Source organism: Brassica rapa, chromosome A05 (assembly GCF_000309985.2).
Source record: "Brassica rapa cultivar Chiifu-401-42 chromosome A05, CAAS_Brap_v3.01, whole genome shotgun sequence".
NCBI classification, from domain to species: Eukaryota; Viridiplantae; Streptophyta; class Magnoliopsida; order Brassicales; family Brassicaceae; genus Brassica; species Brassica rapa.
The window spans coordinates 24,265,235-24,280,341 of record NC_024799.2 but is presented as its reverse complement, the minus strand read 5'-3'; the positions used below and the strand labels follow the sequence as shown (position 1 = coordinate 24,280,341).

General features: G+C 31.0%; 1 protein-coding gene and 1 long non-coding RNA gene across 2 annotated transcripts; both read right to left on the bottom strand.

Moving 5' to 3' along the window:
* Positions 1-178: 178 nt before the first annotated feature.
* Positions 179-4,528, bottom strand: LOC103870178 (high mobility group B protein 10). Its single transcript, XM_033292366.1, has 4 exons — positions 1,141-4,528; positions 965-997; positions 610-884; positions 179-531 (listed from the first exon to the last, which is right to left on the bottom strand). Exons 1-4 carry the CDS (start codon positions 1,241-1,243, stop codon positions 409-411), a joined length of 534 nt encoding a protein of 177 aa, XP_033148257.1. The 5' UTR covers positions 1,244-4,528; the 3' UTR covers positions 179-408.
* A 7,135-nt stretch (positions 4,529-11,663) lies between these two features.
* On the bottom strand, positions 11,664-12,259 carry LOC117134310. The gene is made up of 2 exons (XR_004458555.1): positions 12,174-12,259; positions 11,664-11,821 (listed from the first exon to the last, which is right to left on the bottom strand). It is a non-coding gene; the product is annotated as an uncharacterized LOC117134310 (long non-coding RNA).
* Between the last annotated feature and the right edge of the window lie 2,848 nt (positions 12,260-15,107).

Sequence of the window (15,107 nt, the reverse complement as noted above, 5' to 3'; positions counted from 1 at the left end):
GTAAACATGATTTCTTTTCAAAATTTAAAATTTTACATTATTATCTAATAAAAATATATCTTCTTAAAATACTTTTTTTTTAAACATGAATTAATTTGGAACGGAAAGAGTAATAATAGTTCATTCAAATTTCTGCAACAACATAAGATATATCCAAGTTGAAAACAGAAACAAAAAAAACAAACAAACGGGATATCATGAATCAAAATAGCAAGAAAGACATAAATGCGCAGTTAGTAACCTCTTTTACTAACCCTACAACCATAAACATGACATGTTCTGCAAACTGATCAATGACATTATAAATATTCATTATAAAAGAAAGAGAACTTGTCCAGAGAAAGAAAGAAGAAAGAGAAATGTAATAAAGAAAGAAGAAGACAACAACATAACAGAAGAAAGAAAAGACTACTGAGCCATGGTGGCGGCTGCAGAAGCAGACGCTCCATCAGACTCATGTGCAGACTCGTACTCCAGCATGATCTCAGTTCTGTACCTCTCCCCATCCATAACTCCTTTGTCTCGATAAACCTGTAAGAAAATGGTATCAGATTATAAGCAAACACTTGGTTAAAGGATTTGATTTGATGATAACTATAAGTAAGTGACCTGTTTCTTAGGTTTGTAGCCACTCCTGCGGAATTTGGGTTTCTTAGAATCAACTTGAGTAGTCTCTCTGGCTTTCTTCTTAGCTCGGCGCTGTGATGCTGGTGGCATGCCTGAAGGTGGTGTTCCCATGGCTTGTTGGGGCCTTTTAGCATGATGGTAAAGCACTCCTTTCAGCACTTGAGAACCGAATTTCATCGTCACCAGGTATCCACCTTCGGACGTCGTCCCATCAATGACTCCGTCTCCCACATCCCCAATCTGCGGTTCAACAGTGCCTGCAAGTTCCATAAGGTGGAAATTCAATAAGTCGCAAAGTGATACAAAGCCACAGAGTTAGAGAAACCTTTTTTAATACCTTCCTCGAGGGACAAGCTCTCCATTGCTTCCTCTGAAAAACATAAGAGGTATGGTGTCTCAGCATGTTACAAAGTAAAGAGAAAACAAGAACATGAGTGTTGTAAAATGTTTTAAACCTGTGAGGAAACTAATGAACCTTAATGTCAAATAAAAGGTCAAATAGACATGACTTACGGACAAGATCTTCGTAGTTGACCTCCGCAGAGGAGTCGTCAGTGTTGTTGTGGTTGTCTGGAACCACCTGAACCAGTTGCGAGGAGGGTGAAACTGTTGACATCTTTTTTTTGCTGTCTTGGTGAATGGAGAGTTTGTGAGGACCTTATTATCTTTATAATAAATCAGTTCCTTAACACCTAAGGAGAAAACATAAGGTCTGAATGTTAACTTGTGTAACAACTACGTTTGCGTTTCTGATATACACAAATATATGTAGAGATTTTCGTAATTATTAACTATGGTGTGGTTGTAAACATTCAAAGCTTTAATGATATTTAAAAAATAAATGTAATTAATTAATTAGATAAGTATTGCTGATGTGTTAATGACTGTTTTAGTCTTAACAAGACCAAAAAGATACAAATTAAGATTGCTTCCCTTTTTTGGCTAGATACATATCTATATACATTGACTAGATTGGTGAGATAATGTTAATAAAGCCCATTGATTAGTTAATGAGTTTGTCTAACCACACGGCCCATTAAAATAATATACTTATTTGATTTTTTGGTGCATTTAGAAGGTGTTAGTGGAATTAATTTTTATAGTAGTGTTATTGATTTATAGATTTTCATATTCTCACTAAAATCTAAAAATCATTTGTTATTCGAAAGTTTGGATTTTAATATTTTTGTAAATTTATTAAAGTTACTGTTATTGAGAATTGTATTCTTAATTATTTAACTCATAAAAAATACTACATATATCCTTTGCATTCTAAAAAATATTATAGTTATTTATTTTTATAGATTGTTACAAAATTTTCTCCAACTCATTCCAAATTCAACAAGTCTATATACTCTTCTAATCAACAAAATCTCTATAAATCAAACTCCAACTAGCAGCCCCTTAGAAACACCATGGAAGTTTCAAGTTTGCTGGAAGAGTTTACACATATAAGCACACTTGCAATAAAAGACGAATAATTGCCGGTGGATTTCAAGGAGATCTTATATGCAAAGTCAAGAGTCTGGATATATTGATTATTGAGTAGCCATATGCATTATTATTGACAAAGCTTCATCTATTTCTACTTTCCACTTTGGTTTCAGCATCTTGATAGACCTGGGGTCAGCTTTTTCTCTCGTACTACCTATGATGATAATGCTATTACCAATGCTATTGAAATCTACAACAAACCCAGTTTTTTTGCCTCTTTCTTTTGCTGTCCGCATTAGATTGTTAAGAGTCACTGCTTCTAACTTCGTTTGTTGTCTGTTTCTTACTGGGGAAAACGGCTTATTCATATTCACACTACGAAAGCGGAGAAAATACATATCTAGAATATATTAATGTGCTAAAACATTCATAAACTAAATAAAATTTTAAAGTTCATACCTAAACTCAAAATAAATAGCTAAAACATGCCTCGTAACTGACACGTGTTAGTCTATACTAAAATATATTGATTTATTTTCTTAAGTTATTATATTTTATTCCTTATCATTTTATTTGTTTGTAAAGTGCCTTAAATAATTAAAATTATCAAGTTGACCATATTTATAATTTCTAAACTTTAATATAAGGGGATATATAAAAAATATATATTTTTAATTTATTTAAATAATTATTTATCATATATATAGAACAAAGATATAAGAGTTTTTTGCCACTTAATGAAGAATATTTTTTTGAAAATGTCTCTTTAGTGGTGGTAAACATGAATAATTCTACCAAGAAAATGGGAAAAAAGTAATTAGTGGTTTTGAGGAAAATGGGATTTTACGGTTTTGACGGGAAAACGTAATTTTGTGGTTTTTGCAAAAAATCGTGATTTTACGGTTCTGACCTAGTTTTAGCGAAAATGTGATTTTACGATGGGGAAAAACATAATTTTACGGTTTTGACGCGAAAACGTGATATATGGATTTCCGGGAAAAAATTATTTCACGGTTTTTGCGGGAAGCGTGATTGGTTTTGTGGGATATGATTTTACGACTTTGGCCGGAAAATGTGATTTTACAAATTTGTAGGAAAAACATATTTTTATTATCTGATTTTGATTTTCAATTTTTTCTTAATTTAGGAGACTCTAAATTTTTAAGTTTATTGGACACTTATGTCCAAATGGTTTTGGCCATAAAATTTTGGTTAAAATTGGGTTTTTTTCCATTTGGACTACAACCGTGGAAAGCAGAAATAGATGAAGCTTTGTCAATAATAATGTGCATGTGACTACTCAATAATCAATATATCTAGAGACTCTTAATTTTGCAGCTACGTTCTTAAAATCCATCAACAACGAAGAAGTCGTCTTTTACTGCAAGTGTGCTCACAACTCTGTGTAAATTCTTCGAGCAAACTTCGCAGATGTTTCTAAATGCACCAAATAAACAAAAAATTATACTATTTTAGTGGGCCGTATGGTTAGACAAGTCCGTTAGCCGATCAATGGGCTTTTGCTTTTATTGGCATCTAATTTTTTTTTTCTTTTTTGGTCAAAATTATCTCAATAATCTAGTCAATGTATATAGATATGTATCTAGCCAATAAAGAAAGTAAGCTAAATTCTTGTTTTCTTTGTAAGACTATGACATAGTCTTGTTAAGACTAAAACAATCATTAACACATCAGCATTACTTATCTAATTACACTCATTTTATTAAATATCATTAAGGCTTTGAATATTTATAAAACGCACCGCAGTTAATAATGACATAAATCTCAATATCTATTTATATGTTTTGTTATTATTATAAATAAAAATGCACTGCAGTTCTTTTTCTGGTTGCCATTCGAATCCTAAATATTTTCTTTTAGATGTTAAGGAAGTGATTCATTATAAAGATATCCTGAGTTAACTTGTTACGAAAATCTCTACATATACTTGTGTATATTAAAAAACGCAACCGTAGTTCATAGATTTCATATTTTTCTTTTGCAACAGTAGAGCGTTCTTGTGCTTGACACTCATATATGTTCTCCAGTGTCCTTTGATCTCTTAGTTTAGGATCAAACGATTGTACAATTCTTTTTTGCTGTTATAAAGTTAACATTCCAACAAAAAAAGAAACGCAACCGTAGTTGTTACGCATGTTACCATTTGGACCCTATGTTTTCTCCTTAGGTGTTAAGGAAGTGATTAATTATAAAGATAACTAAATCTACATTTAAAAGAAAATACGATCCTCACAAACTCTTTACTATTAGCAAGACAGCAAAGAAAAAGAAGATGTCGACAGTTTCACCCTCCTCACAACTTGTTCAGGTGGTTCCAGACAACCAGAACAACACTGGCGACTCTTCTGCTAAGGTCAAGTACGAAGATCTTGTCCGTAAGTCATGTCTACTTGACCTTTTATATGGCATTCAGGTTCATTAGTTTCCTCACAGGTTTAGAACATATTTTTCAAATAGACATGAGTTACAGACAAGATCTTCGTACTGACCTTAGCAGAGGAGTCGCCAGTGTTGTTCTGGTTGTCTGGAACCACCTGAACTAGTTGCGAGGAGGGTGAAACTGTTGACATCTTTTTTTTTTTGCTGTCTTTGTGAATGGTAAAGAGTTTGTGAGGACCGTATTATCTTTTAAATGCAGATTTTGTTATCTTTATAAGTAATCACTTACTTAACACCTAAGGAGAAAACTTAAGGTTCGAATGGTAGCATGCGTAACAACTACGTTTGCGTTTCTGATATACACAAGTATATGTAGAGATTTTCATAATTATTAACTACGATGCCGTTGTAAACATTCAAAGCTTTAATGATATTTAAAAATAAGTGTAATTAATTAATTAGATAAGTAGTGCTGATGTGTTAATGACTGTTTTAGTCTTAACAAGACCAAAAAGACACAAATTAAGATTGCTTCCGTTTTTTGGCTTAATACATATCTATATACATTGACTAGATTAGTGAGATAATGTTGATAAAGCCTATTGATCAGTTAAGGAGTTTGTCTAACCACACGGCCCATTAAAATAGTATACTTATTTGATTGTTTGGTGCATTTAGAAGGTGTTAGTGGAATTAATTTTTATAATTTAAAGACTAGTGTTATTGATTTATAGATATTCATATTCTCGCTAAAATCTAAAAATCATTTCTTATTCGAAAGTTTGGATTTTAATATTTCTGTAAATTTATTAAAGTTACTTTTATTGAGAATTGTATTCTTAATCATTTAACTCACAAAACAATATTTTGAGAATACTACATATATCCTTTGGATTTTAAAAATTATTATAGTTATTTATTTTTATAGATTGTTACAAAATTTTCTCCAACTCATTCAAAATTCAACAAGTCCCTATACTCTTATAATCAAAAATAATCTATATAAATCAAACTCCAACTAGCAGCCCTTAGAAACATCATGGAAATTTGCTGGAAAAATTTACACATACTCAAGTAAGCACACTTGCAATAAAGACGACTTCCTAGTTGCCGGTGGATTTCAAGTAGATCTTATATGCAAAGTCAAGAGTCTGGATATACTGATTATTAAGTAGTCATATGCATTATTATTGACAAAAGCTTCATATATTTCTACTTTCCACTTTGGTTTCAGCATCTTGATAGACATGGCATCAGCTTTTGCTCTCGTACTACTTATGATGATAATGCTATTAACATGGTTTTGCACATTATTATTGACAAAGCTTCATCTATTTCTACTTTCCACGTTGGTAGTCCAAATGGAAAAAACCCAATTTTAACCAAACTTTTATGGGCAAAACCATTTGGACATAAGCGTCCAATAAACTTAAAATTTTAGAGTTTTCTAAATTAAGAGAAAATAGAAAATCAAAATCAGATAATTAAAACATGTTTTTCCTACAAATTTGCAAAATAACATTTTCCAGCCAAAATCGTAAAATCATATCCCCCCCCCCAAAAAAAAAACCATGAAATCACGCTTCCTGCAAAAACCATGAAATAAAGTTTGCCCGGAGAAACCATATTTCACATTTTCGCGTCAAAACCGTAAAATCATGTTTTTCCGCGATCGTAAAATCACGTCTTTCGCCAAAACCGTGTAAAACCGTAAAATCACGATTTTTTTCAAAACCCGCAAAATTCAATATGTTCGTAGGGGTTGTTAACACATAGATTTTGAGAGAAATTCAAAACTATGAAAATTCTGTTTTAATGCATAGTTGCATCTTTCACTAACATATGATGAAGGTCAAAGAGGTTTGGAACCTTTGTTGTCTCCGTATTTCTAGAGAATAGCGATTTTATAGTGGTTAGTCCACTAATTTAGGGAGTATTATTAAGTTTTAGTAAATTAATTGACAAAAAATTAATAAGATGTACATGTACCATGGAAGAGAGTTTAATATACATTAATACAAATGTAGAATTTGGTTAGAAATTTTAAATTAACACTTAAAATCATACGCTTCAGTATATAGAACATTTAATTAAAAAAATTAAATATTTTCGTAGGGTAACACAAAGATTTTGAGAAAAAATAAAAAATATAAATATTTTGTTTTAATGCATAGTTGCATCCTTCACTAACATATGATGAAGGTCAAAGAGGTTTGGAACCTTTGTGTTCTCCGTTTTTCTAGAAAAATAGCAATTTTATAATGGTTAATCCACCAATTTAGGGAGTATTATGAAGTTTTATTAAATAAATTAACAAAAAATTAAATCGAGGCCCATATACAATGAAAGAGAGTTTAATATAAATTAATACAAATGTAGAATGTGTTTAGAAATTTTAAGACAACACTAAAGATCATAGGCTTCAGTATATAAAACATTTATGAAAAAAACTCAATATTTTCGTAGGGGGGTTAACACATAGATTTTGAGAAAAATTCAAAAATATGAAAATACTGTTTTGATGCATAGTTGCATCATTCACTAACATATGATGAATGTCAAAAAGATTTGTAACTTTCGTTTTCTCAGTTTCTTCAGAAAATAGCGATTTTGTAGTGGTTAGTCCACCAATTTATGGAGTATTATGAAGTTTTACTAAATTAATTAACAAAAAATTAAACGATGCCCATATACAATGAAAGAGAGTTTAATATACATTAATACAAATGTAGAATGTGTTTAGAAATTTTAAAACAACACTAAAGATCATAAGCTTCAGTATATAGAACATTTACCAAAAAAATTCAATATTTTGGTCGGGGTTAACACATAGATTTTGAGAAAAAATTCAAAAATATTAAAATTATGTTTTAATGCATATTAGCATCCTTTACTTACATGTTATGAATGTCAAAGAGGTTAGAAATCTTTGTTGTTTCTGTTTTTCTAGAGAATAACATTTTTATAGTGGTTAGTCCATCAATTTAGGGAGTAATATAAAGTTTTACAAAATTAATTTACAAAAAATCAAAAATCTGCCCATATAGAATAAAAAAGAGTTTAATATACATTAATACAAATGTAGAATGTGTTTAGAAATTTTAAAACAACACTAAAGATCATAGGGCTTCAGTATATAGAGCATTTACCGAAAAACTCAAATATTCGTAGGGGTTAGTTAACACATAGATTTTGAGAAAAATTGAAAATCATGAAAATTTTATTTTAATGCATAGTTGCATCCTTCAGTAACATATGATGAAGGTCAAAGAGATTTGAAATTATTTTTTTCTCTGTTTTTCTAGAAAATAGCGTTTTTGTAGTGGTTTGTCCACCAATATATGGAATATTATGAAGTTTTACTAAATTAATTAACAAAAAATTAAAACGATGCCCATATACAATGAAAGAGAGTTTAATAAACATGAATACAAATGTATAATGTGTTTAATAATTTTTAAAAAACACTAAAGATCATAGGCTTCGGCATATAGAACATTTATAAAAAAACTCAATATTTTCGTTGGGTTAACAAATAGATTTTGAGAAAAATTCAAAAATCTGAAAAGACCGTTTTAATGCATAATTGCATCCTTCACTAACACATGATGAAGGTCAAAGAGGTTTGGAACCTTTGTTCTTTCCGTTTTACTAGAGAATATCGATTTTATAATGGTTAGTCCACTAATTTAGGAAGTATTATGAAGTCTTACTAAATTAATTGATAAAAAATTAAAATGATGTCCATGTACCATAAAAGAGAGTTTAATATACATTAATACAAATGTAAAATGTGTTAAAATTTTTTAAAACAACACTAAAGATCATTTGCTTCAGTATATCGAGCATTTAGTGAAAAACTCAATATTTTCGTAGGGGTCAGTTAACACATAGATTTTGAGAAAAATTCAAAATTCAAAACTATGAAAATTCTGTTTTAATGCATAGTTGCATCTTTCACTAACATATGACGAAGGTCAAAGAGGTTTGAAATTTTTGTTTTCTCCGTTTTTTCTAGAAAATAACGTTTTTGTAGTGGTTTGTCCACCAATATATAGAATATTATGAAGTTTTACTAAATTAATTAACAAAAAAATTAAAACGATGCCCATATACAAGGAAATAGAGTTTAATATACATGAATACAAATGTAGAATGTGTTTAGAAATTTTAAAACAACACTAAAGATCATAGGCTTCGGCATATAGAACATTTTTCAAAAAAACTCAATATTTTCGTTGGGTTAACACATAGATTTTGAGAAAAATTCAAAAATCTGAAAATTCTTTTTTAATGCATAATTGCATCATTCACTAATATATGATGAAGGTCAAAGATGTTTGGAACCTTTGTTCTCTCCGTTTTTCTAGAGAATAACAATTTTATAGTGGTTAGTCCACTAATTTAGGGAATATTATGAAGTTTTACTAAATTAATTGACAAAAATTAAAACGATGTCCATGTACCATAAAAGAGAGTTTAATATACATTAATACAAATGTAGAATGTGTTTAGAAATTTTAAAACAACACTAAAGATCATTGGCTTCAGTATATAGAGCATTTAATGAAAAACTCAATATTTTCGTAGGGGTTAGTTAACACATATATTTTGAGAAAAATTCAAAATTATGAAAATTATGTTTTAATGCATAGTTGTATCATTCACTAACATATGATGAAGGTCAAAGAGGTTTGAATCTTTTGTTTTCTCCGTTTCTCTAGAAAATAGCGATTTTTAGTGGTTTGTCCACCAATATATAGAGTATTATGAAGTTTTACTAAATTAATTAACAAAAATTAAAATGATTCCCATATACAATGAAAGAGAGTTTAATATACATTAATAGAAAGGGAGAATGTGCTTAGAAATTTTAAGACAACACTAAAAAGCATAGGCTTCTGTATATAGAACATTTACGAAAAAATTCAATATTTTCATAGAGGTTAAACACATAGATTATGAGAAAAATTCAAAAATAAGAAAATACTGTTTTGATGGATAGTTGCATCGTTTACTAACATATGATGAAGGTCAAAGAGGTTTGGAACTTTTGTTTTGTCTGTTTTTCTAGAAAATAGCGATTTTGTAGTGGTTAGTCCACTAATTTATGGAGGATTATGAAGTTTTACTAAACTAATTAACAAAAAATTAAACGATGCACATATACAATGAATGAGATTATAATATACATTTATACAAATTTTGAATGTGTTTAGAAATTTTAAAACAATACTAAAGATCATAAGCTTTAGTATATAGAACATTTACTGTAAAATTCAATATGTTCGTAGGAATTGTTAACACATAGATTTTGAGAAAAATTCAAAACTATGAAAATCTGTTTTAATGCATATTTGCATCTTTCACTAACATACGATGAAGGTCAAAGTGGTTTAGAACCGTTGTTGTCTCCGTTTTTCTAGAGAATAGTGATTTTATAGTGATTAGTCCATCAATTTATGGAGTATTACGAGGTTTTACAAAATTAATTGACAAAAACTTAAAGAGATGTACATGTACCAAGAAAGAGAGTTTAATATACATTAATACAAATGTATAATGTGTTTAGAAATTTTAAGACAACACTAAAGATCATAGGCTTCAGTATATAGAACATTTATGAAAAAAACTTAATATTTCCGTAGGGGGTTTAACACATAGATTTTGAGAAAAATTCAAAAATATGAAAATACTGTTTTGATGCATAGTTGCATCATTCACTAACATATGATGAATGTCAAAGAGGTTTCTTACTTTCGTTGTCTCTGTTTCTCCAGAAAATTACGATTTTGTACTGGTTAGTCCACCAATTTATGGAGTATTATGAAGTTTTACTAAATTAATTAACAAAAAATTAAACGATGCCCATATACAATGAAAGAGAATATAATATACATTAATACAAATATAGAATGTGTTTAGAAATTCTAAAACAACACTAAAGATCATTGGCTTCAGTATATAGAGCATTTACCGAAAAACTCAAATATTTGTAGGGGTTAGTTAACACACAAATTTTGAGAAAAATTCAAAATTATGAAAATTTTGTTTTAATGCATAGTTGCATCCTTCAGTAACATACGATGAAGGTCAAAGAGGTTTGAAATTTTTTTTTCTCCGTTTTTCTAGAAAATATCGTTTTTGTAGTGGTTTGTCCACCAATATATGGAATATTATGAAGTTTTACTAAATTAATTAACAAAAAATTAAAACGATGCCCATATACAATGAAAGAGAATTTAATATACATTAATACAAAGGGAGAAGGTGTTTAGAAATTTGAAAACAACACTAAATATCATAGGCTTCGGTATATATAACATTTACGAAAAAAACTCAATATTTTCGTAGAGGTTAATACATAGATTTTGAGAAAAATTCAAAAATATGAAAATTATGTTTTAATGCATAATTGCTTCTTTCACTAACATATTATATTATGAAGGTCAAAGAGGTTTGGAACCTTTGTTTTCTCTGTTTTTCTAGAGAATAGCGATTTTATAGTGTCAATCCACCAATTTAGGGAGTGTAATGAAGTTTTACTAAATAAATTAACAAAAAATTAAAATGATGCCCATATACAGTGAAAGAGAGTTTAATATACATTAATACAAATGTAGAATGCGTTTAGAAATTTTAAAACAACACTAAAGATCATAGGCTTCAGTATATAGAGCATTTACCGAAAAACTTAATATTTTCGTAGGGGTTAGTTAACACATAGATTTTGAGAAAAATTCAAAATATGAAAATTCTGTTTTAATGCATAGTTGCAACTTTCACTAACATATGATAAAGGTCAAAGGGGTTTGGAACTTTTATTTTTTTCGTTTCTCTAGAAAATAGCGATTTTGTAGTGGTTTGTCCACCAATATATGGAGTATTATGAAGTTTTACTAAATTAATTAACAAAAATTAAAATGATTCCCATATACAATGAAATAGAGTTTAATATACATTAATACAAAGGGAGAAGGTGTTTAGAAATTTGAAAACAACACTAAATATCATAGGCTTCGGTATATATAACATTTACGGAAAAAAAACTCAATATTTTCGTAGTGGTTAACACATAGATTTTGAGAAAAAAATCAAATTTTGTTTTAATGCATAGTTGCATCCTTCAGTAACATATGATGAAGGTCAAAGAGGTTTGAAATTTTTGTTTTCTCCGTTTTTCTAGAATATCGTTTTTGTAGTGGTTTGTCCACCAATATATGGAATATTATGAAGTTTTACTAAATTAATTAACAAAAAATTAAAACGATGCCCATATACAATGAAAGAGAGTTTATTATACATTAATACACATGTAGAATGTGTTTAGAAATTTTAAAACAACACTAAAGATCATAGGCTTCGGCATATAGAACATTTATCAAAAAAACTCAATATTTTCGTTGGGTTAACACATAGATTTTGAGAAAAATTCAAAAATCTGAAAAGTCCGTTTTAATTCATAATTGCATCCTTCACTAACATATGATGAAGGTCAAAGATGTTTGGAACCTTTGTTCTCTCCGTTTTTCTAGAGAATAGCGATTTTATAGTGGTTAGTCCACTAATTTAGGGAGTATTATGAAGTTTTACTAAATTAGTTGACAAAAAATTAAAACGATGTCCATGTACCATAAAAGAGAGTTTAATATACATTAATAGAAATGTAGAATGTGCTTAAAAATTTTAAAACAACACTAAAGATCATTGACTTTAGTATATAGAGCATTTAATGAAAAACTCAATATTTTCGTAGGGGTTAGTTAACACATAGATTTTGAGAAAAATTCAAAATTATGAAAATTTTGTTTTATTGCATAGTTGCATCATTCACTAACATATGATGAAGGTCAAAGAGGTTTGAAACTTTTATTTTTTTCCGTTTCTCTAGAAAATAGCGATTTTGTAGTGGTTTGTCCACCAATATATGGAGTATTATGAAGTTTTACTAAATTAATTAACAAAAATTAAAATGATTCTCATATACAATGAAAGAGAGTTTAATATACATTAATACAAAGGGAGAAGGTGTTTAGAAATTTGAAAACAACACTAAATATCATAGGCTTCGGTACATATAACATTTACGAAAAACACTCAATATTTTCGTAGAAGTTAACACATATATTTTGAGCTCAAAAATAGGTGTTCAACTCTAATATTACGAGGTCTTTTGGGAAGGAGTCCAAAAGCAAATCCATGCGGGCCAGCCAATCCGATCCAAAATGAACAATATCGTAATAATCAGATAATAGAGAATTGGATATGAGATTTAATAAATCCCAACACTTCCTACTACTGATAAAATGTAACTGATCAAGAATCTTGATTGGTTTCATAGCTGAGGAACTTGGTGTGGCAACATCCAAGCACGACGTATATCTTATGTCTAATTTCCCGCTGACACTTTATTCTTCTCTAACGTCTGGGAACATGGAAGTTCTCAATGTTCCCGGTAATGTTGCAACATCCGAGGTTTGTTTATTCACCAGAATGTAAAGTTATTATACTTAGATGCAACTATACTGTTACTATAATTTGATTGTTTGGTACATTTAGAAACATCCTGGAAGTTTGCTGGAAGGGTTTACGCAGACTCAAGTGAGCACACTTGCAGTAAAAGCTGACTTCCTAGTTGCTGGTGGATTTTAAGAACGTAGGTGCAAAATTAGGAGTCTCAAGATATATTGATTATTGAGTAGTCATATGCACATTATTATTAACAAAGCTTCATCTATTTCTACTTTCCACGTTGGTAGTCCAAATGAAAAAAAAAACAATTTTAACCAAAATTTTATGGCCAAAACCATTTAGACATAAGCGTCCAATAAACTTAAAAATTTAGTTTTCTAAATTAAGAGAAAATAGAAAATTAAAATCAGATAAAACATGTTTTTTCCTACAAATTTGCAAAATCACATTTTTCGGCCAAAATCGTAAAATCATATCACCCCTCCCCCCCCCCCCCCCTCCCCCCCCCCCCCCCCGCAAAACCATAAAATCACGCTTCCCGCAAAAACCATGAAATAAAGTTTGCCCGGAAAAACCATATATCACATCTTCGCGTTAAAACCGTAAAATCACGTCCTTCGCCAAAACCGTAAAATCATGTTTTTTCCGCCAAAATCGTAAAATCACATCCTTCGCCAAAACCGTGTCAAAACCGTAAAATCATGATTTTTTTTTAAACCGCAAAATTATGTTTTCCCGTAAAAACCGTAAAATCGCATTTTCCCCAAAACCACAAATTATTTTTTCCCGCCAAAATTATAAAACCATGTTATCCCACAAAACCGCAAAATCAAGTTTTTCTGAAAAAAAATCGCAAAATCATGTTTTCTCCTAAAACCGTAAAATCATGTTTTCCGCCAAAAACAACAAAATCACATTTTCCTCTTAAAATCGTAAAATCACATTTTCTCGCCAATGACGTGAAATCATGTTTTCCCGTCAAAACCGCAAATCATGTTTTCAGACAAAACCGCAAATCATGTTTTCCGTCAAAACCATAAAATATCTGTAAGATCCCGAGTTGTGATATGTGAAAAGACTTAATAGAATTGATTTGGCTACCTATGCACCAAAGTTGACTTACCTTTTCCGGAGCACATCCTGAAAGAACTCCAGAGTTAAGCGTGCTTGAGCTGGAGTAGTGGAAGGTTGGGTGACCTACCGGGAAGTGATTTGCGATAGCGTGCGAGTGAGGCCAAAGCACGGGGAAAGGTCATGTGGTGATTGCAGGGTCAGTAAACAATGATTTCGAGCCTTGGAAAATTAACAGACCGATCGCTGGAACGGGATGGGGCCCACGGGCCGAGAGAGCGGGTGTGGGTGGCCCATTAGCTGTGGGTGCTCGGGGGGTTACAAGTGGTATCAGAGCTGGTTAGCCATCTTGGTTCTGACCCGAGAGGCGTCTTGAGACCTGTCGTGGAGCGCAACGAGGACGTTGTGTTCGTTGAGAGGGGGGTGAATGGTAACATCCCGAGTTGTGATATGTGAAAAAGACTTACGAGAATTGATTTGGCTACCTATGTCACCAAAGTTGACTTACCTTTTCCGGAGCACATCCTGAAAGAACTCCAGAGTTACGCGTGCTTGAGCTGGAGTAGTGGAAGGATGGGTGACCTATCGGAAAGTGATTTGCGATAGCGTGCGAGTGAGACCAAAGCACGGGGAAAGATCATGAGGTGATTACAGGGTCAGTAAACAATGATTTCAAGCCTTGGAAAATTAACGGACCGATCGCTGGAACGGGATGGGGCCCACGGGCCGAGAGAACGGGTGTGGGTGGTCGGAGCGTTACAATCTCGTTTTCCCTTCAAAAACATAAAATCACATTTCACCAAAACTGCAACATCATGTTTTCCCGCCAAATTTACAAAGTTATGTCAAAACCGGAAAATCACATTGTCTCACTAACCCAACACATGAAAAGTACATATTTGCATGGTCCAAAATGGGTTTGGTACAGTTTGAATTTGGTACAATTTAGGTTTTGCCCAATAATGTTCAAAAATCGATTGTCTATATGGACAAGTAAGTCCATTTGAACATGGACAGCTCAATTGATATTCCTAACCCAACACAAGAAAAGTACGTATTTGCTCGATCCAGGACCCAAGTGTGTAAGTTAGTCTCAAATGGTT

Coding starts and splice junctions, on each gene's coding strand:
- LOC103870178 (XM_033292366.1), bottom strand. CDS start 1,243: ATGTCAACAGTTTCACCCTCCTCGCAACTGGTTCAGGTGGTTCCAGAC. Junction 998..1,140: donor CAACTACGAAGATCTTGTCC/GTAAGTCATGTC, acceptor TATGTTTTTCAG/AGGAAGCAATGGAGAGCTTG. Junction 532..609: donor GCTACAAACCTAAGAAACAG/GTCACTTACTTA, acceptor ATTTTCTTACAG/GTTTATCGAGACAAAGGAGT.